A 22625-nucleotide genomic window follows, 5' to 3' on the forward strand; every position below is an offset into this window, starting at 1 on the left:
TTTCTTCTCATGCAGGGCAGCCCTCCTGGCGAGGTAGATCAGGTGGATATCTGGGAAGCAAAGGGAACATTGGGTCAGTATTGGCCTCTGTGCATCTTATCATTTTGAAGAAATTTTCCATTTACCAAAGACTGTAAAAGATAGATTAAAAGACAGATTCTCACTTGGCAATTTCAGACCTGCTCTTCAAAGAGCCAGAATCCTTCCAAGTTTTCAAACTTCTGAAGTTTTGAAGTATCCCAGTAAACTCAAAGCCCTCACAGTGCAAAGGGCCCCCAGGACAGCCTGAAACACAGACAGTCCCAGCTGCCACAAAGAAGCCCAGCCTTGTTCTTTCTCTGTGCTGACAGAGAGATCTCACTCCTCACTGAAATGGCTAAAGCTGAAATGTGCTGGGAGCTGAGTCATGAACCAGCACCGTTCTCTGTCATCTACAACCTGCCCTCTGCAGTGAGCAGCAGCTCCTACAAAACAATCACCAGCTCTGGGATGAACAGCTGGGAGGGAAAGAGCTCCCTACCAGGCCTGCAGGCTGCAGCAGCTTTGCTCAAGAATGCAGATCCAAAGTGCTCTCTCTCTCCTGTATTTCTCCCTAAGTTGGGGTAATTTCAGTTTTTCCTTGAGCTACTGGATTTGTGACTAATGATTTCCTTGGCCTCAGAGCTTCTGCTGCTTGTATTTTTAATGTATCTCACTACAGCTATCAGCAGACTGGTTGTACCGCATTGATTTAATGCTTGGAGACAAAAAGCTTCGACTTCTACATTCACTTTTTGCTGGGCTTTTCCTCTCTTGCTTCAAGAGTCACTCAGTGTTGCCTCCAGAGCACTGACACCCTCCAGCAAACTTTTCCATGGACATCAGCACAAAACTGGGACACCCGGCTTGGTGACACAACTCCCACAAGCTCAGGTTTATTCCCTGCTCTCTTGCCCCAGCAGAGGACTCAGGGTCAGAGTCTCTGGAGAAGCGTGGAGAGCAGGGCTCAGGCAGGTTGTGCCCGTGCAGGATTTGAACTCAAGGCACCAGGAAGCACCAAGCCTGCAGACAGGAACTCAACCCTTCTCATCTCCCTTCCTGCCAGAGGCAGGCTCAGAGCAACCATCTCACCCCTCTCTAAACCAGTGGGGGCTCTGTCCTTACCAAGCTCCTCGGGCTCCTGGGAATTGTTCCCGCAGCTCTTGGTGCCAGGCAAAGCTCCTTCTGCTGCAGCTATGTCCACAGGCTCCCCTCCTGAAGAATCAGGGGCAACATTAATATTCCCCTTGAAAGAGAAACAGAAAGGAAGAAACCCTTCTCACCACTTACACAAAACACCTGGTCCAACACCTCCTTGGCTCACACATTTAATCCCTTGTTCCTAACAAGAACTTTGGGCCCCAAAGCCCTTCAACAGTCAAAAAGATTTGACTTCTCAAACACAGTCCAAAAGCTGTCTAAACTGACAGTGTTGAACATGGGGGTGACACTGAGCACATGGAATGGCTGCTAAGGAGGAGTCCTGCCAGCTCCTGGCACAGGGATGTGCTCTTCCCTCAACTGCCCTGAGCACAGCAGTCTCATCCAGGCTGCAGCTTGGCAGGGACAGCATGGGAACACACATCTCTTCCCACAGAGTTGCCCAAGAGCAAGGGGACTGAGCTCTGCAGCATGGACAGCACGAATAGCCAGTTTGCCCAGCTGAGGATTTCCCAATGGAAACTGGACTGCAGGCAGCAGCTTAATGAGAGGACAAGCAAGCTGCAGCTGCAGCCCAGCCCCAGCCACGGCTCTGGGAACGCCCACACGCACGGCAGGGCTCACACAGCAGCAGCAGCTGCAGCCCAGCCCTTGCTTTGCCTTGGCCTTCCCACCCAAAAGAGGCACAGCCCACATCTGCTGCTGCTACAGAGGCACCTCTGGCATGCCCCTCCCTGCACGGGACACTTGGCCTTCAGTGCCACTTCTCCAAACACTCTTCTCTTCTTTCCCATCAAACAGAGCCTCTTAGAACCTACAAAGCTTCCACTTCCTCACCACAAATGCCCCTGCACCAGGGATGCTTCCCAGTAGGAGCAACCAAACCCAGGGAACACCTTTCATGCTCATTTAAGGGCTATCCCTCTTTTTCATTCCCTCTTCTTCTGGAAATCTTCTTTTAGCAAGCAAAGCCTTCCTTGTCCATTCACAGCTGAACTCAAGGAGCTTTTCCTTCTCAGCCATGCAACAGCATTCACAAGCTCTCAGTCCAGCCCCTTTCTTCCCTGTCCAATGCAGTTACCTGAGCAGAGGGAGAAAACATCTCCTCCAGCGTCTCAAGCACCATGTCCAGATCCGGTGGTGGCAATTCCTCTTCCCCAGGAGTATTCCATAGCCAGCTGGGGGCTGTCCATGCTGCACAGCCTGCACTGCCAGCTGGAGTGCTGGGGGCTGAAGTGTCTGGGATGGCTGCAAAATCCAAACACATTGGTCAGGCTCCACAATGTGTCTTTGGGACACAGAGCTCTGGTGCTGCCTTGCATCAAACATCACGGGAAGCATACAGCAACCTCCATTCCAGAAATGTGTTCAGACTTCCCAGGGCATTGGAGGAGTGAGTTCTTCCTCTTAAAAATATTTATCCTAGTTGACATGTACATAGATTAAAGCATAGACTGGAAATCTGATATAGACACACACTCACACACACAAACCCCTTGTAATCACAGCCTTTTACATCTTCCCAGCAGCTTTGGGATTTGGCTACATTTGGTTTCTCATCACAAAAGACCACAGAAAGTGGATTCACCGAGGAAGAGCCCAGATCTGCAGACACACACACTGAAATGAAACTGTGAATTTTCCTTAGAACCATCCTTGTGGGTGATGCGGTATTCTGCAGCTGCAGCTGTTGTGGGGCGCACAGAGCTCATTTCAATGACACGGCTTGATTTGCAGGGCAGACAGTCTTAAACATCTACAATATCCTGTCAGGGTCCTAGTTTGGCTTCATTCAGAAAGAGAGGGGAGTCCACCTAACACTGACCACTTTGTTAGGCAATAACTTTCACCTTGCCCTTGTACCCCTACAGAGGCTTTCTGCCAAATGCCCAGAACACCCTCCAAATCTGCAGCAAGGGCAGGAAAAGCAGGCAGAAAATCTTTCTGTTTTCAAGGTCCCCCTTCCTAGGCGACTTGACACTTTCTACCTGATTCTCACTTGAGATCTACCCATGATAGAGCACTGCAGGAAAACACTTTAAAGGGTCATTAACCAGGACCTGCTTGGAAAGCAAGGGTAGAAGCTCTTTCCCTTCCTGATGGCCTGCAGGCTGGCAACTGCTGCTCTGAAGATGTGCAGTTGCTCCTCTCTGGAGAGGCCATGGAAGGGTTGGGATGGTCTATGGGAACTAGAGGAATGATGAGCTCAGGTTGGCATTTAAGCTCCATGAGAATCAGCAGAATGAAGAGCTCATGGTTGAGATGAAATTTGCTTGTGCCTGGCTCCTCCAGTGAAACCCTGAGAAGTCCAGATGTGGCAAACACTTTCTTGGGAGAAGCTATGAAAACCTCAGAGTCCTGAGCACCTGCACTTAGCCTGGAAGGGCCTGGAGCCTCGGGTGAGGCAGCACTGAGGTCCTGGTATGAGAGCACTGTGTAGCAGTGAGGGAAGGAAAAGGGAAGCAAACGGAAGGCTGGGTTGCTATTGGTCTTTGGGTGTGTTTCCCTTGGCAGCAACTGTACTTCTGTCAGGGAAAACAAAAGCTCCCAACGTCCCAAACAGGGCAAGAAAGCAGAACACAAAAACCCCCATATGTTCTGGGGCTATTCAACTCGCAATTCCTTCTCCATTTAGCTCTCCCCTATTTGTTCAACTGTCTGGGAGAACTGTCCTGCTGCTGTTCCTTGGCAGGAGACAGCTGCAAGAAACCCAACTGGCAGATCTTTTCCCCAGTGCCCCAGAGGGACAGGAGGCTCCCTCCAGCTGGGCGTGATCAGGACTGAGCCCTTGGCTCACACGCACTCACAGAGAGCTCCCCAAGCATCCCAGGGCAGAGCAAGCAGCAGCGCCAGCTACAGCGCACGGCTGGGCCAGCTGCAGCCGAGCGGGCCAGGCTGTGGTGAGCGCAGCCGCGGCGGGACTGTCCCGCAGCCCCGGCAGCCCGGCAGAGCCGGCACAGCTCCTGGGCCCTGCCGGCACAGCTGCCTTGCCCAAGGACAGCCCCTGTGCCAGCCGGGGCAGCTGCGCTGAGCAGCCCCAGCACGGGCAGGGCCCGCTCCTGCCCCGCCGGGCAGTGCCCACGGCCGCCTCAGCTCCCACCCCATCTCACCAGTTTTTGGCAGCTGCCCGGTGGGGAAGAGGGCAACACCCGCTCCGTGTGGATCTGCTGGAAGCGGCTGTAGCCTTCCCGCCCCGCCGCCAGCTGCTGCCTGTTGGCCGCGCTCCAGCGCTTGATACGGGTAAGGAGGTTGGGGCGGTCACGGCGATGCCGGAGCGGAGCCAGGCCCCAGCATTGCCTAGCGCAGCTGAGCCAACCCAGCCCGGCACCCTGTGGAAGCTGGAGCGGTGGAGCTGGAGCACGAAGCTGCGGAACTGTGTGGCTTGGAAGGAGTACAGGGCCGCCTGGCAGGCATTGCTCAGGCTGAGCAGCTCCCACTGGAAGCGCCAGCGGTCGACGAGCAGCCCCTGGGCCCGGCTGTCCCAGCGCACGGAGCGGACGCGGGGGCTGTTTCACAGGCGCCACAGCTTGGCGGGGAAGGTGCTGGAGCTGAGCCCGGCGGGCAGCGGCAGCTCCGCCATGGCGTCGATCGCCGACTGTGGCCTCAACGCCCGCAGCGCAACTGCCGCGGCTGCACCAGCGGCGCGCAACCTGAAGGGGGAGCTGGCTCCGGCGCAGGCCGGACTTGGCGGGGACGAGCGCGGCAGAGCCGGGGCTGCGGGCACAGCTCCAGGGCTGGCCAGGCTCCACACATCAGGGAAGGGAAGGGCAGGGCCTGGTATGGCACGACAGGGCAGTGGAAGCCCCTGGTGAGGGGACTGGGAGCAGTGGCGGGCCCTGTCCCCACGCTGCAACCCCTGCCTCGGTAACCATCGGTGGCAGAGAGGAAGGACATTGCTCTGTCTTGGCTGGGGAACGGGTGAAAAGAGGGAGTTAGAACATACTCATTTGGTCTCCTTTTCAGCAGACTAGCTGTTTTTATCTCACCATGTCTGCCTGTATTTGGCAGAGTTGGCCATTTCTCGTGATTTGGAGTCAGCCACAGCATCAGGAAGAGGCAGCAATTTTGTCAGCATTGTCATCAAAGCTGAAGTGCTGCCCCGTGGATGGATGTTGCTTTATTCAAGGGATTTTTCACCTAGAATTGTAGCAAACTCATGCTGGTGTCTTCTCAAACAGCGTTGCTGTTTTCTTTCCTCAGGAATCACCTCTTCTTTTTCTTCCCCCATCTGGGGAGAGCTCCCATGCAAATGCCTCCTGCAGCCAACTCTTGTCACTGTAGACTGACAAAGGAGATCTTGCAATGGAGAGAGACTCCCTAGAGCTGCTGTGGAGAGCTGAATGGGAAGCTTTGTCCCTTAGTCTTGAAGTCTTGTTGGGGATGTGAAAAACCACTGCTTACTTTGAAAATTTTAAAAGGTTTGTGAAACCTTAACAAAAACACAACAAAAGGACTAAATAAGGAAAAAGCTACAGCTCTGGGAACTGCCCTTAATGCACACCACATGGCCAGTTCATCTTCAAGATGGATGCTCAGTCTTTTATACCCCTGGGAGTTACATCATCAAGCCTGGGCCCCTCCCAAAGTATGTCAGTCAGCTCTTCTTTGCCATTTATTGATGGAAACTGCTTTCTTGTAACTTGATTGGAGGTCAGGTGTTGCCATGCCACATCCCCTAAGCAACAAGGTTTTCCATTCTGAGCTGCCCCATGTAAGGGACACATGTGCACACCTTTTTTCTACCTGTCCTAAACAACCCCGGCTGTCTGACGGCAAGAATACAGGGAGAAAACAGAGGACATCTGAACTGCAATAACATAACTATACATCACTACAGCTTTTCTTAATATTCACACAATAGTTATCTTTTAATTGCAAGAGCCAATCATCTCATTATCTATCTATAACAGGAGCTTCATGTGTTCACCCTGGCAGTAAATTCTTGGGTGTCATGATTATGAGCCTGGATTTCCCCAGGCTTTTAAGTGGAGAAAACTTGGAGACATTTTTCTATGCAGTTCCTAGAAAACAAAGCTACATTTTCAGTGGAGGTTTTATTGTATTTTGATTAGTCTCTGATGGACTTGTGGGTTTATTTGCTGCTGGAGTTGAAAGGAGTTGATCAATAGTTACCTCATGTAAGCATGAGTTAGTTAACTATTAAGAGTCAGCAAGTATTAAGGACAAGCCTAAGAAGGGGGATGTGCCTCAGCCTTGTCAAGAGAAACAGAATGCACCTTGTTAAGATGAGAGGAACAGAACCTGTTGAAACTGATGCAGAAACTGCTGATGAAGGACTGCCTGTTCTTCAGAAAGAAAGGTGAAAAGTGCAAAGTGAGGAAGACTTCTGGCCTTCATTGCAGTGATCCCTGAGGAAGACTTGCAGCTTTCCTCAGGGCAACCACCAGAGTTCACCATGCTTGCTCATTAACTATGCTAATGATATTAATGATTTCAGAAAAATAATTTGTATAACCACGCCTATCCCAAGGAATATAATGAATATACATGAAATCTTACCATAAATTGTGCTGTGTAAAGTGCTGAATGTATATGTTAGGAGGAACAATTTCCCACATACCCAGCGCTGAATAAAGCAAATACCCACCTCACTGATTCAGTCTCTGAGGTGACTCTTGGCTCACTGTTAGAGAGAATCAGAGTAGTTGCTGGATATGAATCAACTTGAGTAACGTGCTAGAAGAAAATACTCAACTGAGAGATTGAGCATCTTTTGTTCACAAATAGTAGTGGCTTTCCAAAATGTTATTAGGGTTAATAATTCTATGCTTTTGAGTTTAATTTTGTTTTGTTTTGGGGCTTTTCTTTCCAATGGTTTACAAATACTAGCATAGAGTTTTGAATAGGAGACTGCCCACTGTGGTACTTTAAAATGGGATGGATTCCATTAAATAATGGAAGCTGCAGTTTTTTTGTAGTAGTGACAAAATGTATTTAGTGATGTAGTCAGTCACTTCTGCACATAAATATTCAATTCATATAGCATTAAGAAATATTCTAGGTGTATAGGCAATCTATTATTAACAAGATTTTCAGTGTCTAGAAGTTGGTGCATCAAGGATCTCTATTTCTTGCTTGCTTCTAATTTGTACTGTTTCCAGTTTGGGGTTGCTTTTTTATTGGGTTGTTTGGTTTTTTTTTAATCTCAACATTTGAGTAAAATCTCCCTGCAGTGACCTTGTCTTTATATTTTAGGCAGATCTGAGTCACTGCCATCAGGATTGAATTGTTCTTGTGCATGGTGGTGTGAAAATGCTTAAGGGCAGTCTCTGACACAAAGAGCTGCATTGTTTGCTAAGTCCCATACTTAAACAGTTGATGTGAGTCTGTGCAAGTGCCATCTCCTAACAACCCCAGTATAATATAGGGCTGGCTTACAGATGAATCCTGTGAAAAACAAATTTGAGATGTCTTTCAAGAGATGCTCCTAAACAAGAGATTTGTAGTCTGTACTTTGACAAGATCTGTAGAGTTTTTTGGGAACTGGGTAAATGGTGTTCTGCTGGTGAATCACAGGCATCCTTTACAGACCATTAGTGTGGCTGACCTTGCTGGATCAGCATCTCCCTCAGATGCAATGCTTATTTAATTGTTGGCATTTTGTAGCACTTTTCCCTGTGTCACATTAAAATATCCTCATGGACAAAGTTCTACATTGAGGCTGAGGTATGGGAGATGGGGATTTTGCCCAAAATCTTTGCATTGTTTCACAACCTGTTGTAAGTTAGAACTTTGTTCTGTGGCACTTGAAACAAACTTTTTAAGAAACAGTCTCTAACTGGTCTGGCTGCAAACAATTCATTTTCTATGTCACTTCCCCTTATGCTGGTAGGGTCTGCACTGTGACTGTAAATCCTGATTATTCTGCCCTAATGTCAGTAAAGTCAGCAACAAGAAGAAAACCACTACACTTCTTAGTTCATGTGGAGGCGGCCGGCCGGGGATGGCTTGACCTGGACGCCGCAGCCTTCCCAGAGAGAGGTACTGCAAGAGACAACTTCGTAGGCGCCTTAGGCAGTGCTTCAGCCACAGGGTAACCTCAGCAAGGGGCAGGCAGCTCAGCTCTTAGCAGTGATTTCAGCGCTGCCTTTCGAGGTGTACCCTGGCCAACAGAGGGACAAGGAGACAAGAGCACCGTGTGGCTGTTCCGCAGAGGTGCCTTTATTCTAGCGCCCCACAAAGGATGCTGGTGATGGCAGCTCTCTCCTGAATGGGGCAGAAGCTGGGGGTTTTGTGGGGAAAAGCGGGGTTGGTACAAAGGGGAAAAACCAATCAGTCCCAACAAATCTGCGGGGAGTTCCAAAGCATGCTGAGAACTCACCATGACCAGGGAGGATTTCTCAATCCATGAGAGTTTGAGAAGATGTTATCATAGCCCATTCAAGGGATCTTATCATAGCCCATTCCCTCTCCAAGGGAGAGGGCTGGCATGCCCATCTGTCTCCACAAGTTCATATATACCTGAACATCCTATTTCTGGCCCTCTAAAGTACATAATAATTAATGGGATTACAGGTTAAACTCAACAAGCCAACACCTTAATACTGAGTCTGAAATACATAGAAATGTTCATGTATGATATTGTTTGCCTTTACAGTATGTGCTTCTAAACCAGTTACATTTTCCTTTCTGAATACAGGGTTTTTTGTTGGTGGTGGCTACGTTGATTAAATTCATGTCTGATAACTGAATTGATCTTAAGAAATTAACATTTACATCTGTTGTATATCCTAATCTAGATGAAGAAAAGTGGACAGGCCCTTGATTTTTGAGATATCTTTTCTGGGGAAATGTAACTGCCCATTTGACTTGTGGATCATGACTTGTTGGAGCTGATTTGAAGGTATAAACTCATCTTCCCAGCAAGGCTGGCATTTAATGCTGAAATTTGTCCTTATCAAAAGGGTAACCAAATGAGAACTGAATGCTGGAATTCCACAGAAAAAGCAAAGAAAGGTGTTTTGAGAGAATTGAGAGGAAGAACAACCAAGGCCCCAGTAAACTTGCTGAAAGGGCTTTTTGAAGGCGTTAAGGTGTTTCTTGTACTCTGGGTTAAATGCATGGGAAAAAAACCAAGAATGTATTCTCAAACAACTTTACTGGGAAACTTTAGAAAATCAGCGAGCTTTGGGAACAGATTTGGGACAAGACTCAATCAACATAAAACACTTCTCAGAGCATTAACTTCACCCATTCCACTCAGCAAACTTTAAACCCTTTTGATGTTAAGGTACTCAAAATTTTCCAAGAAGAGGCAATTAGAAGAAGAAGAGAAAGAGAGAAAATATACAGAAAAGCACACAAATAGATACAAACTCTCGAGTTCCAGCAGTGTTCAGATAGATGCTTCAAGGTGAAGGTAGCATCAGGACATGTGGCCTCGTGCTGAGCTTACATACCCCTCGGCTTTCATGGGCCCAATCCCCCCGGGTGCCATTTCTGGTCTTTTGGCCACTCAGAAGCTGGGCCAGGGGCTCCAGGGCTGGAGCATGAAGTGTTTCCTCCAGTGTGCCAATGACTGGCAGCTCAGCCAGGTGGGGATACAGGCCCTTTGCAGGGTGTGAGGCAGTTCACTGCCTTGCCTGGGGAAGGCCTGACCTTTCCTCCTATACACATAGGTGTCCCAAAAGATCTCAAAATATCAATCTTTCCACTGTCTGACACCACCACAGGAAATTCTGCAAGGATAAATCTGCTCTAGTTTCAGGTGGGCAAGTTCTCAAACAGAATAAAAGGGCTGATGTTACTTTGATCTTCTTGTAGGCACCTCCAGTTCATAGTTATTAAAGTGAGCAATGAGTACTATGACCAGGACTAGAGGGGTTCTGTCCCCAACTGAGGGGAGGAAAGAGACAGTCAAATCTCCAGGACTGTGTGGATTGATGGCCTGGTTCATCAGACCCACAAGAGCAGGTGGCTTTCGTCAACACCAGTGCCAAATGTACCCTGATGCCATCGAGCCATGCAGGGGCAGGATCCATCTCTGTTCCTGGGGTGACAGGGGGGATCCCAACAGCTGACAGTACTGGAAGCTGAAGTGAGTCTTCAGCTGAGATGGCCACAAATGGCAAAACAGCCATGGCCCAGAGGCCCTGTGTATCCTTGGCATAGATTACCTCAGCAGAGAGTGTTTCAAGGGCCCAAAAGGGCATCATTGGGCTTTTGGGATAGCTGTTGTGGAGACAGAGGAAATTAGAGAGCTGGTCCCTCGTGCCTTAGAGGATGCTTCTGCTGTGAGACTGCTGAGGGTCAAAGAACAAAGGCACTGATCACTACCACACCAGTGCATTGTCAGAAACACAGCCCCAGGGCACTGCATGACCCCCATCCATGAGATGGTTCATGAACTGGAGAGCCCAGGAGTGCTCAGCAAACTCACTCAGCCTGCAGTAGTCCCGTATGGCCTGTGCAAAAGTCTAAGGGGAAGTGGAGACTTACAGTGAAATATCATGGCCTGAATGAAGTCACATCACCAGATGCTGCCATGCTGGATGTGCTCAATCTTCAGTGTGAACTGGAGTCCGTGGCAGCAAAGTGGTACCACCATAGACAGAATTCATGCCTTTTTCTCCATTCCTTGATCAGGACAGTGCAGGCACAGTTTGCTTTCACCTGCAGAAGAATCCAGTGTAGCACAGGGCTGGAAACACAGCCCCCCATTATTTTTACCTTGGCACTGGAAAAGGGTGAGGGTCCACAACATCTGCAGTACATCCATCATACCATTGTATAAGACAGCACAGCCGGGGAAGTGTTTGGAAAGGAGAGAAGATAATCCAGATCCTCCTGAAAGGAGGTTTTGTCATAAAACTAAGTAAAGTCAAGGTCAACTTCACAGGAAATTCATCTTTTAGGAGTAAAATGTCAAGATGGATATCCTCCAATTCCAATTAATTCAGCAACAAAATAGCATATCTGTCCCCACCAACCAGCAAGTAGGATCTCAAACTTTCCTAGGCCCTGTGGGTTTTTGAAGAATGTGTATTCCAGAGTTCAGTCAGATGTGACATGTAGGAATAATTTTAAGTGGGGTCCTGAACAAATCAAACTGTTTATGCAGTAGCCCTTGGGGCAGTCAGGAGAGGAGATGATGTTAAAAATCTGTTAAAGTTGGATTGACCCTGGATGGACCCTGGTCAAAGCCAGTGTAACATTCCCCTCTCCCAAGGGGGCAGGTAGGAGAAAATATGGAGGCAGGCTGAAGGCATGGTGCTGTGACAGGACCAGCTGCCCCTGCTGCCCGCTCTGCCTGTGGCATCGGCTGCTCTGGGGGTGTGCAGCTGCAGCAGGAAGCTGTGGGAAGAGGTGCTGCTGCCATGGCCCAATGGCTCTGGGACCCCATGGCTGTGCCCCCAGCACCTGAGTGCCACCCACAGTGGGGCTTACAGGGAAGGACATTAGAAGGGAGAGAAAGCAGCACACGGAGATTTTGTGAGGGAAATAACAATTTATTTCCTTTTCCTTGAATAAAGGGTTGAAAGAGCCCTGCTAGAGCTGCCAGTGGGGCAGCCTCTGGCAGGCCTGGGGAGAGCTCTAGGGCTGGGCCCCCTCTTTTGTCAGATATGCTGGGACCCAGGGGACAATCATTCCCTGCCCTGGGAGCAGTTGGGCTGCGACTGCTGCCCTGGGCAGGGGGAAGCCTCTGATGTACCAGCTTCCTCCTCATCAGAGCCTGTGGGGCTGCTGTTAGGAGTCCTTTGCTGGGAACTGCTGGAGCTGCAGCTGTTGGAGCTGCAGCTGCTGGTGGTGCTGCAGCTGCAGCTGCAACTACAACTGCAGCTGCAGATGCAGCTATTGCTGCTGAAGCTAGAGCTCCTGAAGTTGCTGGAGCTGGATGTGCTGAAGCTGGAGACCCTGAAATTGCTGGAGCTGGAGCTGGAGCTGGAGCTGGAGCTGGAGCTGGAGCTGGAGCTGGCCACAGGGCTCATCCTGTTGTTCTCATCCCTGAGAGCACCAGAGGGCAGAAGCCTCTGGACCTCCTCACAGCACTGGATGACGACGCTGATGACATCATGGACCAGTGGTACCGTGTGTTCCTCGAGGAGAGGCTGCAGCACCTGGACCAGTATCTCAGCATTTGGCCCATAGATGCAAAGGCCCTGCAAGATGCTGCTCTCTACGGCGTCTACCACCCACCACTAGCCCTGGTATATTCCCTCCAGCCTCTCATGCAGCCAGGGCCACACGGAGTCCAGGAGATGCTGTCGTTGACAGAAAATTTTAGGCCAGACCTCAGGCAGGACACTGTCCACAAACTCCAGCCTTGATCCTTCCTGGGCTGCTGGAGACACTATCTCCTGTGGAGGAGGGGAAGGGGATGCCACGGGAGGATGGGAGCTGTTGTCATCCAGGCTGCCGAGAGCTCTCCCTCCCCGGCTGCTGCCATCCAGCGGCTCCTCAGGGACCGGGATGCATGTCTCCAGATAGTCGTCTTCTCTATGATCAGAAAATCGGACAGTCACTATTGTTCTTCTGCAGAGTGGGCACACTGGATTTCTCTGTGTTCACCACAGGATACAGCCCAGGCAAAACTGGTGGTGACAGGGCAGAGTAGAAGCCACATCCTCACAAGTGTCCTGGCAGATGGCACAGTTGCTGTTGCTCTCTGTGGACATTTTTGTGCTCTGCAGCACAGTTGTAGAGAGATAAGGATCAGGGGCTGTTTGCCCTTACTGCCATCACCTCCCGCAGGAGGGAGAGGCCATGGGCACTGGTTATCCTGGGGCAGGCCTCCCCTCCCAGCTCCCTGCGTCTCGTCATGCACCCCACAGCCAACCCCAGAGGGACATTTTCCTTCACAGCTCACCCTCAGTGCTGCACCTGCAGTGCTTGGCTGCCTGAAGCAGGCAGGGCACTGAAACAGGAGTGATGGCTCTGAGACTGGCACCAGAATCTGGCAGTAACAGGCACCACCCAGCACTAGAGCAGCCTGCCTTGATCCTCCACTCCACAATGTTGCTTGGATGGACTTCAGGCTGGAGCCAAACCGGCACAGGCTCTGCCTACTGAATATAGGCAGTGAGGGACACAATGTCATCATCCCTTCCTTCTGTGATGTCACAGTCCACTGCTCAGTGACATCAGCCTTCACTCATCAGTGACAGCAAATCAGGCATTTCGCCTTCTTGTCAACCCAAGAGAAGCAGGGAGGGAGGTAAGGTCACAACTCATTGCTAAGCGATGTCACAATCCACAGGCTGGCAACATCAGCCTCCTCCACCCGGTGTTGTCACCACAGGCCTTCCGTCCCTTTACATACATGGTGTTGGAGAAAAAAAAGTAATATAATTTCTTGTTTCCAACTTCTACATTCCCATGTTGCTCTCCCTTGGTCACCGGCATCACGTGTCTCTGGCCATGTGTCTCATCATGCTTTTTAAGTTCTCTCTGGCATACAGTGACAGGGCACAGGGGAATAATTCAAAGCTGTGCCAGAAGAGGTTGTTATTGAAATTGGCCAAATAGAAACTTTCTAACACAGATTTGAGTATTAGAAAGCAGGCAGTCTTTATTACACCGTGCTGGTCACTCAGAGGATCCCTCCTCTAACTCAGTGCCCCGAGTGTCAGGTGAACAGAGCTTTTATCATAGACACTGATTACCCATTCATTAGTGATCCCTGCTTACTTGATGTATATCTATTACTTTATTTTACAAATTTGCACCCCTTATTGGAAGTCCTCATATGATTCTTTGGGGTCTGTCTTCAATGTCTGGGGTCCTTTTTAGGTGGCTGTTCCTTACCCCCTGCTTTGGAGTAAGCACAATATCCTTTTTTGCACAATAACTTCTGCTTTTTCAGCCTTGCAGAACTGAGCTGGCATCCTGCTTGTGTTTTGCATGACTTCTGTCTGCCTGAGTTACATCCTTCATCCAGTTCTTCAAGCTGTGCTGCTCTGTTCTATGGTTGTTATCAAGTGCCCCCTTTTCTTGAGACAAAGTTCCATATGGGAGCTCATTTCTTAATACCTATAATTTCATTTTACAGTGTAAGCATTCCAACAGCTATAGACTGATGTTTTAACCAGTCCAGCTGGGTAACCATGAAGTAAGTTTGGTCCAGATTTCTTCAAATCCCAAGGAGATGTTGTCTTGAGCTAAGGGGCTTTGGCTCTTTTGATTCTGGAATAATGTGTCCACGATTTTACTCTATCCATTTCAATGCAGTAAAATTGTCAACAGAAATTGCAAAATCTTACTTGGGTTGTTGCAGAGCAGTTTCCCCAGTCTTTCAAGTACACCCAAGCTCTTGGCTGGAACTTGTTCACTGGTATGTCCAGTCCTGTTGGTCTGGAGATGGCCACTGCTTGTTGTAAATCCTGTAAAGTTTTGCTAAGAGAAATGAGGTAATTATTAAAATCAACATCTCCTTATATGTGTGCGTTTCCTGAAATGTGTGGGACTTTGTAGGGTCAGCCATACAGCAGCTTATAGGGCCAGATTTTACTGGTGCCCCATGGCTGAATTCTAATTCAAAGCAGAGCAAGAGGTAAGACTTGAACCCATGTCAAGGAGGTTTCCTAACATATTTTACCCAAGTTCAATTTGATTGCATAATTCATTCTCTCTACTTTGCCACTAGCTTGGGGCCTATAAGGCGTATGAAGATCCCAAGCTATTCCCAAGGCTTTCCTATCCTCTTGTATCCCTTCTGCAATAAAGTGTGAACCTCTATCTTATGACATTCCCAAAGGCACCCCAAATCTAGGTATCGTATGATTCAACAGCATTTTAGCCACTTCCCTAGACTGGTTAGGATGACAAGGGAAGTCTTCCAGCCACCTGGAAAAGGTATCCACCAGAACTAGTAGGGACTTATACACCCATTTTCTGGGAAATTCAGTAAAGTCCATTGGCCACTATTCCCTTGGAACACATCCAGATTTTATGCCTCTTAGCACTACATGGTGAGCTGTGTTAGGGTTGTCTCTTTTACAAACTATACATTTTTGGAGTCTTGATTGTACAATCTGACATGGCCCTCGAACTCCAGGGGCCCATGGCTGTGCCCCCAGCACAGGGGTGTCACCCACAGGGGGCACAAGGGAATGAGAAAGGGCATTAGAAGGGAGATCAACCAGTGTCTAGGGACTATGTGAGGAAAATAACAATTTATTTGCTTTTCCTTGAATAAGGAGTTTCAAGAGCCCTGCTAGAGCTGCTGGTGGATTGGCCTCTTGCTGGGTCCCCTCCTCTTTTTGGGACACCAGGTCCACCTGGCCCCTGTGCCAGCCAGAAGCAGAGGTGCTGTGCCTTCTGCCCTGGGCAGAGGGACCTGCCACTGTCACCAGCTCTTTCCACAGGTCATCCTGATGCTGGTCCTGCCCTGCAGGGATGGGCACAGGGGGGCAGTGGCTGTGAAACCCAGGGCAGGGGCTTTAACATTGCTCTCAATGAATTGTCTGGAAATGACAGTTCCTCTGTCAACCAAGGCTGTCAGTGTTTCTGGGGTTGTATTAATGAGAAGGGTAGAGTGTGGGTTTGTGGTTTAATGGAGAGCAAAGTGGTGTCAGAATTAAATTGATTTCAATTCTTTCTTTCATGGTATTTTGTCTATTAAAAGTCTTAAAATCAAGGACATCTTTTTGGAATCTGCTGTCTGTGACCTTGATAGAAGCCAAATACCCTTCAGAACCTCGAACTGACTAAGGAAATGCAGGAACTCTTTTAGCTTTTCTTAGAGGGAAGAAAAAAAACAAACCCAAACCTGTTTTCTGAATCCTTGGAAAATCTGACTTATCCAAGAAAGTATAATTTGTAATGTACAGATTTTCTGTTCATCATTCATTCAGATGCCTGTGAAGCCAGACCAATAATGCTCTCTTTAATGATTTAACGCAGCTGATTGACACCAAACCACTTGAAATTTTGGCCTCAACTGTTTTGTGGAGAAAAGAAGAAACCTCACAACCTTATAAAAGTTGTAAAGCTTGGTATGTTTTTTACGGGCGCCAGACACATTCGGAGAATGCTCTCCTCAAAAGGCATGCATACCTCTGAGGATTTCAGGTCTCCTTTTATCTCCCCTTCCAAATACATATATATACAGTTTCACAATAGGGTCATACATATTCATTCCGCGTGACATTTATCGCTAGTTCCTCTTTATCAAAAGAATTTGTAGGTCAGGGCAGATCAACTCTGTGGTCCTTTCTGTTTTTTTCTCTCTGGTGCCTCACTATCTCTGTCCTGCAGTTTTTCCCTTCAGCTTTGGCCTCACAGACTTTTCACCTCTCCTAGACATTTTACCTAATTCAAAATGGATTTTTACTCTGTCTCACAACTTTCAATGATATTTTGAATATGAGAATTTCCATTCCAGGGAGGAACAGAATGCATTTGCACAGTTCCATTATGGGTTTTTTTTCAACACACAGATTCTTTCATGTGAAAAACACCAATCACTTGCTTTTAAAATTTTTAAAAGTTTAATAGTAATAAAATGGTTAAAAAGAATAGTAACACATTTAGATGTATAACAATTTGGACAAATTGAATTAGGACAATATGAGACAATAAAAACAAAGAGTTAACGCATGTCCAGGTACCTTTTTCTGGGCATCACGAGCCCGGAAAAGGACCCCTGCTAACAAAGGATTAACCTTTAAGAACAATAGCACGTTGCATATTCATACACTTCATACATGGTGCATAAATTCCATTCAAACACAGGATTCCGTCTGGTCATTGTCAACTTCTTCCTTCTAATCCTAACAGCGCCTCCAAGGCGGGAAGAAGTTAGTTTCTTCTGATAAGAAGGCAATAAATTCCCTTTCTCTGAAAGATTTAGGTGTCCTGTGGCTGCTACCTCGCTGCAAGTCTTTTCTGTTAAACAAAGCATATTACATAGCATAGTTTATATTTTAACAATTTTTATAACCTAAAACTATATTTAACACAGTACTTAAGAGAATTAATACAGCATTACTTTCTAACACAACACATATAATATTAATTTTAAAATTTATGAAAAGCCAATCATAAAATACATGCATTTTTCACAATCCCCACTCTTACTCTTTGTAAATCATTTGGCTTGAGCAATATTTTTTATTCACTTGCATCTTCTGGACTATGCTGGCAAAATAAAACAGGGGATTACACAAGTAAGAAATATAAAAACAGTTGTAACACAAAATTAAAGATCTTAATTTCTTCTAATACATTACCCCACCAGCTAGATTTTAATATTGTTTTATAATTTTTGGACTGGTACCTGGGTTATTATATGCATATATATTTTTCTTCTTTGATTTCTTTTGCTTTTGCTAGAATGGCTTTACTGTGGTCATCAATTTTCAATAATCTGATATATTGAACTTTCCACAAACACCGCCTTCTTTGGCCAATAAATACTTCTTGTGTCTCCCTAGACCAGGGAATGCCCCCCAGGGTCTCCACAATTCCCCATGTTTTGTATTATTAAAGAAGCTTCTCTGAAGGATCAACTGAATCAACACAAAATGACAAAACCAAAAGCACTCATAAGACAATTTTTCAAAAGGCAAACAATTCTGAGTTCCCAATGTGCCAACAGATTTCTTGGTGTCTTAGATCTGACAGGAGGGATGCAGGGTTTTCTTAGCACAGTTTATCAGGAAACTGAGTCATACATACTGAACCTCTGGTCCATGGCATCCTCACTGTCATTTTGGGCCCGTGTAGCGAGGAGGTCCAGAGGCTGCTGTGCTCTGATCCTACCTGGGATGAAAACAATGGCTCTGTGGCCAGTGCCAGCTCCAGGTCCAGCAGCTCACAAGAGGAGACTCCTTCTAGAAGCTCTGTTGGCTCCAGTGTGGAAGACCAACAGAGCACACTGGAAGCCAACCCTCCTTTGTAGCCCCCCCCCCAGCTGCGCCCATCATCAGTGCAGAGCAGGACCTGCCCCAGAGGACCTATGGCAGGAGCTCATGGCTGTGGCAGGTCCCCCTGCCAAGGGTAGAAGTCACAGAACCTCTGCTCCTGGCTGGGACAGGGGCTGCTCACCCTGGTGTCCCACGAAGAGGAGGGATCCTGGGCCCCAAACTCTGCCCAGCCTTGTAAAAGGCCACCTTGCTAGCAGCGCTAGCAAGGTTTCTGCAGCCATTCAGTCAAATAAGAGGAAACAAATTTCTTTATCTGACACAGTCTCTGCACATAGCTTTCTCCCCCTTCTCCTGGTGCCTTTCCCTGACCCCACGTCCTAGCACTGACCAGGAGCTCCAGGGCTGTAGGAAATGCTATGTGAGCCATGATGATGGAGGAGTTACTGATAAAAACACTGGGGTGATTCTTTCAGAGGAGTCATGAATGGAAGATTGACCAACCTTCCAGCCAATTGTATGCCAAAAGTTTCCATTATTTAAATAATTGACTGCAGTAAATTAGTAAAAAGAAAGATATGGAAGCAAATTAAATCTCCTACAGCTGCTGGCTTTCCTCAGGCTCCATGGTCTATGTGTTGCTAGACTTACTTCATTTAGGCAGAATATTAACTGCCCTGACTTGTTGGAGACTGACCACAAGGTCTCATCTGTGGTGAGCAGTCACTAAAATTAGCTCAGCAGATTAGCTCTTCAGCTGTCCAAGTGTAGCAGAAATATATATTCTCTGCTGCATGACTGTGTGGCAGCAGCTGCTGGTGTGGATTTGTCAGCCTTGCTCCATGGATTACTCCTGGGAAGGAATTGTGTGCACAGGCACAGTATGATGGCTTCGATCTCCTCTAATTACTCCAATCAGATGATGGCCAGAACTTTTAGGCAAAAAGCATCATGACAGAATAATTTGCAGTATTCTCCAAACTACTCCTGTGGTTTTGATTTGCTTACTGATTAGGTTCAGTGTGTGGCCTCAAGAAAACAGTCCAGAAAGAATAGGCAAATCTCAGATTGCAAGTTAGAGTGCAAGTCTTTAATCTGCTGTTTTTGCAGCATGTACAAACAACTTTGCAAAAAAATCTCTTAGTTCTTGCTATACCTATCCAGAACCTGACACTCTCCTTATTTTATTTTGATTTGAGATCCAAGCATGATTTTTTTCTGGACAGGTAAGTAGGAACCAGCTGCAAATACAGACTACAAGTGTGAATCTATACTGCAGGAACTGAGCTGTAGCTTGGAATTAAAGGCAAGAAGTGATGCCATGGTAAATGTGAACATTTAGTGCTGACATAGGAGCCTTCTGCAATGCTCCACCAACCCATGGTTCACATTGCTATAAACTCTCTTGCTAATGTTACAAAGAGTGTTGAAGAGCTGACTATAAGTAAAAAAAATAGCCAGAATGTTAATTTTTGTTAATATGGTGAACAGTGACTATCTAATAATTCAGACCTCACAGAAGTGAGTATTCAAATTTCCACTTAGTACATGCTGGCAGTTTTCATTTGAAATCAACAGGTCTATACAAATTAAGTTATCCATAGGAATTAATTTGCTCTATGGTCTAACTAAAAATGCCTCATGGTCCAGTAAGTTTAGTAGAAATTTGCAAAGTCAACAGTCCACAGATTTTCATTTCTTGTTTAGTGGCTATTCTGCAGGAAAGCTTTTACAGACTAATCAGTTTGGATGTAATCAAAATGCCAGTACATTTCATATAGCCATTTTGGTATTAGAACAAAACCATAAGACTGAACAGCCTTTTAAAAAATATTTTAAAATAAATTTTCAAATCAACAGTCTGAGTAGGACTCAAATAAAAACTCTACCAAACTTCAACTCCATTGGAAGATTCCCTTGTCACCCTGTGGATAAACTCTACATTCAGAAGATTAAAAGTCCCAATTATGGTGTTTTTGGTATGGTTAGGAATTGGGGAAGGGTCTTCTTCCTTCTCAACTCCATGCTGCAGTGCCTTTGGGATATGGCCTGCTGGCTGTTGTTTGTGCAGCCCTGGTATTTCTACATGAGGCAGAAAGTGCAATTGCATTTCCAGCCAAAAGCCCATGAGGAGGGGGGCATGCAGAGCATTGCCAGACACAGACCAGCAGCTGTGCCACAAGAGGGTTTTGGTTCCTGCCAGTGCAGCTGGTGCATCTTTTCCGTGATTGCCTCCCCTTCCCAGGTGCCCATGGATAGTAGGTGCAGGGTTCTGCAAGGGGTATGGAACAGGGTGGGGATGTCTGCTGGCAACAGAGTGCAGCAGACAGCAAACAGTCTAGGATTTTCCTGGAGTGTGTGACAGAGAACTTCTGACACAGCTGGTGACTGAGCCAGTGAGGGAAGGCACTGCTAGACCTTCTGTTTGAGAAGAGAGAAGGGCTGGTGGGGGACAGGAGGGTTGGAGGCGGCCTTGGGCTCAGTGATCACAAAATGCTGGTGTTTGATTCCCAGAGAAGGAATGAGAGATTTTGGGGAAGTGTTTGCCTGCAACAAATTGTGAATTTGTTAAGCTTTAACAGGCAGTGCTTAGTTGTACCTTCCCTCACACCAGTGGTTAGAGTGTGCAAGTGGATAGCATAGCCTTGAGAGTAAAGACAGTGGGCCTACTGAGGAGGTAGCTGCAATGCATTCAAGGAGAAGAAGGCTCTTAACCATGGGAGGAGAATTTGAGGAATGGGATGTTCACCACATGACCACCAGAGACCCTCAAGACCCCTACTCTAAATGTCAGTAATTTTGGGGAAGTGATTTAAACATGTCAAATACTTTGTGAGAATGTTTAGCCTGTGAGTTTGAGCAAAGTAATGAATAAAAGTAATGAAAGTAATGTTTTAGTTCCATGGATACTAACACGTGAGTGTGCATGTTTCAGGGAAGTGATTCCCCACGCACCCAGCACTGAAACAAAATAATGCCTCTTTTCTCACACTGAGCTGGCAGTGTGGATCGAGTACCTGCTCGGAAACTTTCATTTTGGTCATTTCTATTGAAGCATAAAGAATGGTTGAAATGAAATATTTTCCAGCTGTTTCCATCTTGTTTACCTTTTGCAGGACCAAGGTTCTGTGCTGCAGGTGTCCTGGGTGTGTGCAGAGCAGTGCATCCCCAGAAACCCCTTGGTTTGCCCACAAGTTGTCATGCCTTATTCCCAGATGTACCCAGATCTGGCAGGAGAAAGAGCCCCAGCGCAGTGGGCACCGTGCCCTGCCCAGCCGGGGCTCTCTGGCACAGAGCAGCAGCAGTGCCAGCACTGTTCAACCTGCTCCTGCCTTGGCTTCCCCTGGGATACAGAAGCCTCTGGAAATCAGCACTGCCAGTTGCGTTCCCAGCTTGGAGCAGCTGCTGCTAGTGGGCGGATGCTGCCAGTTTGACTGCTTCCAAAGGGGAAGAAAGGCAGAGCAGAAGAAGAGATGTACATACAGAACAGCCCTGGGAACATCCAATGAATATGCAGATATATGGGGTGATTTGTTAGGAATTACTTCAGCTGCTGTACCAATAGTGCTTTCTCTCCTCATTCTGTACAAGGCTTTAAGCCATTTTCTTCACCTGGTTTCCTTTGTTTGAGTCCCATCTGAGGGCTCAGTTGGGGTACACTCTGTAGGTGCTTGGGGCACTCTTGGAATTCCTCTTGGATCCCTTGAACAACAGGGTTTGGCCCATGGGGGGAGTTTGTGCTGCTTTGTGTCAGAGGAGAACTTCCGAGGCCATGTTGTGTTTGCTGTAGGGAAGGTTGATTATTGCTTTGCATAAACTCACAGACTAACATGCTTTGTGATGCTTTGCTTTGTCATACTTTGCTTTGTGATGTCAGGGCATGGTCGCCACATTGTCGTGGTGACATCAGAAGGTTGCCTTGTTACACGGAAGGCCTCAGTGCCAGAGCAGCCTTAGGGCTTGTTCAGATCAGGAGCATCCTCCTGACTGCGGCCTTTGTGAGTGTGTAGCTGCACACTTACAGGAGTTTTCATTTTTCTAGAGTGGTGTAAACTTGCTACAATGATTGAACAACTTGCTGGAGCAGTTTGCACAATGTGTGGCACTGTTTATTCTGCCTATTATATGACTAGCCTGGCAAGTAAGTAGAGGTTTCAACTCTATTTAGGTTGGGGTGTAAGCTAACCTGGCTTTTGCATGTCTTCCTGCTCTTTCTTAGTGACTGAGCTGATTTTGAAAGAGAAAGAGCACTAGGATGTCACTGGTTTGGTAAAGCTCCTGTCAGGACATTCAGCTAAAAAGGGGGTGTCTGTCATTTCCTCAGTTTGCTGGATCAAGCAGGACAACTTCCAAAATGCAGACAGGGAGGCCTTCTCAGAAGGCCTTCTAAAAACTTTGTAGTTCTCCCCAGAACTGAGGGAAAGCTTCTTTTATTCTAAAGTTGGTAATGAAAGGATTTGACTGTCTATTTTGACCCTTGACTGAGTGCTAAAAGAGTGATTCCCTTAGTAGTGAAGTGCAAATGCCAAGGCAGTGAGTGTCTGCTCCTGAGACCTGGAGCTGCTGCTGTGCTCTTTCACAGCAGAACTGCCACAGCTCAGGGGGATTTTGGGGAAGCTTTTC

At 47.3% G+C, this 22625-nt stretch overlaps 1 protein-coding gene across 1 annotated transcript in view; it reads left to right on the plus strand.

The window, feature by feature from the left end:
• Positions 1-4757: 4757 nt before the first annotated feature.
• LOC131571635 (serine/threonine-protein kinase PAK 3-like) overlaps positions 4758-22625 on the plus strand; it is a 34780-nt gene continuing 16912 nt past the window's right edge. Inside the window, exons 1-4 of the mRNA XM_058824414.1 lie at positions 4758-4956; positions 12187-12347; positions 20248-20260; positions 22045-22143. Coding sequence (XP_058680397.1) covers positions 4758-4956; positions 12187-12347; positions 20248-20260; positions 22045-22143 — 472 coding nt within the window. The remainder of the gene's footprint in view (positions 4957-12186; positions 12348-20247; positions 20261-22044; positions 22144-22625) is intronic.

The sequence above is a fragment of the Ammospiza caudacuta genome, chromosome Z (genome assembly GCF_027887145.1).
Source record: "Ammospiza caudacuta isolate bAmmCau1 chromosome Z, bAmmCau1.pri, whole genome shotgun sequence".
Lineage (NCBI taxonomy): Eukaryota > Metazoa > Chordata > Aves > Passeriformes > Passerellidae > Ammospiza > Ammospiza caudacuta.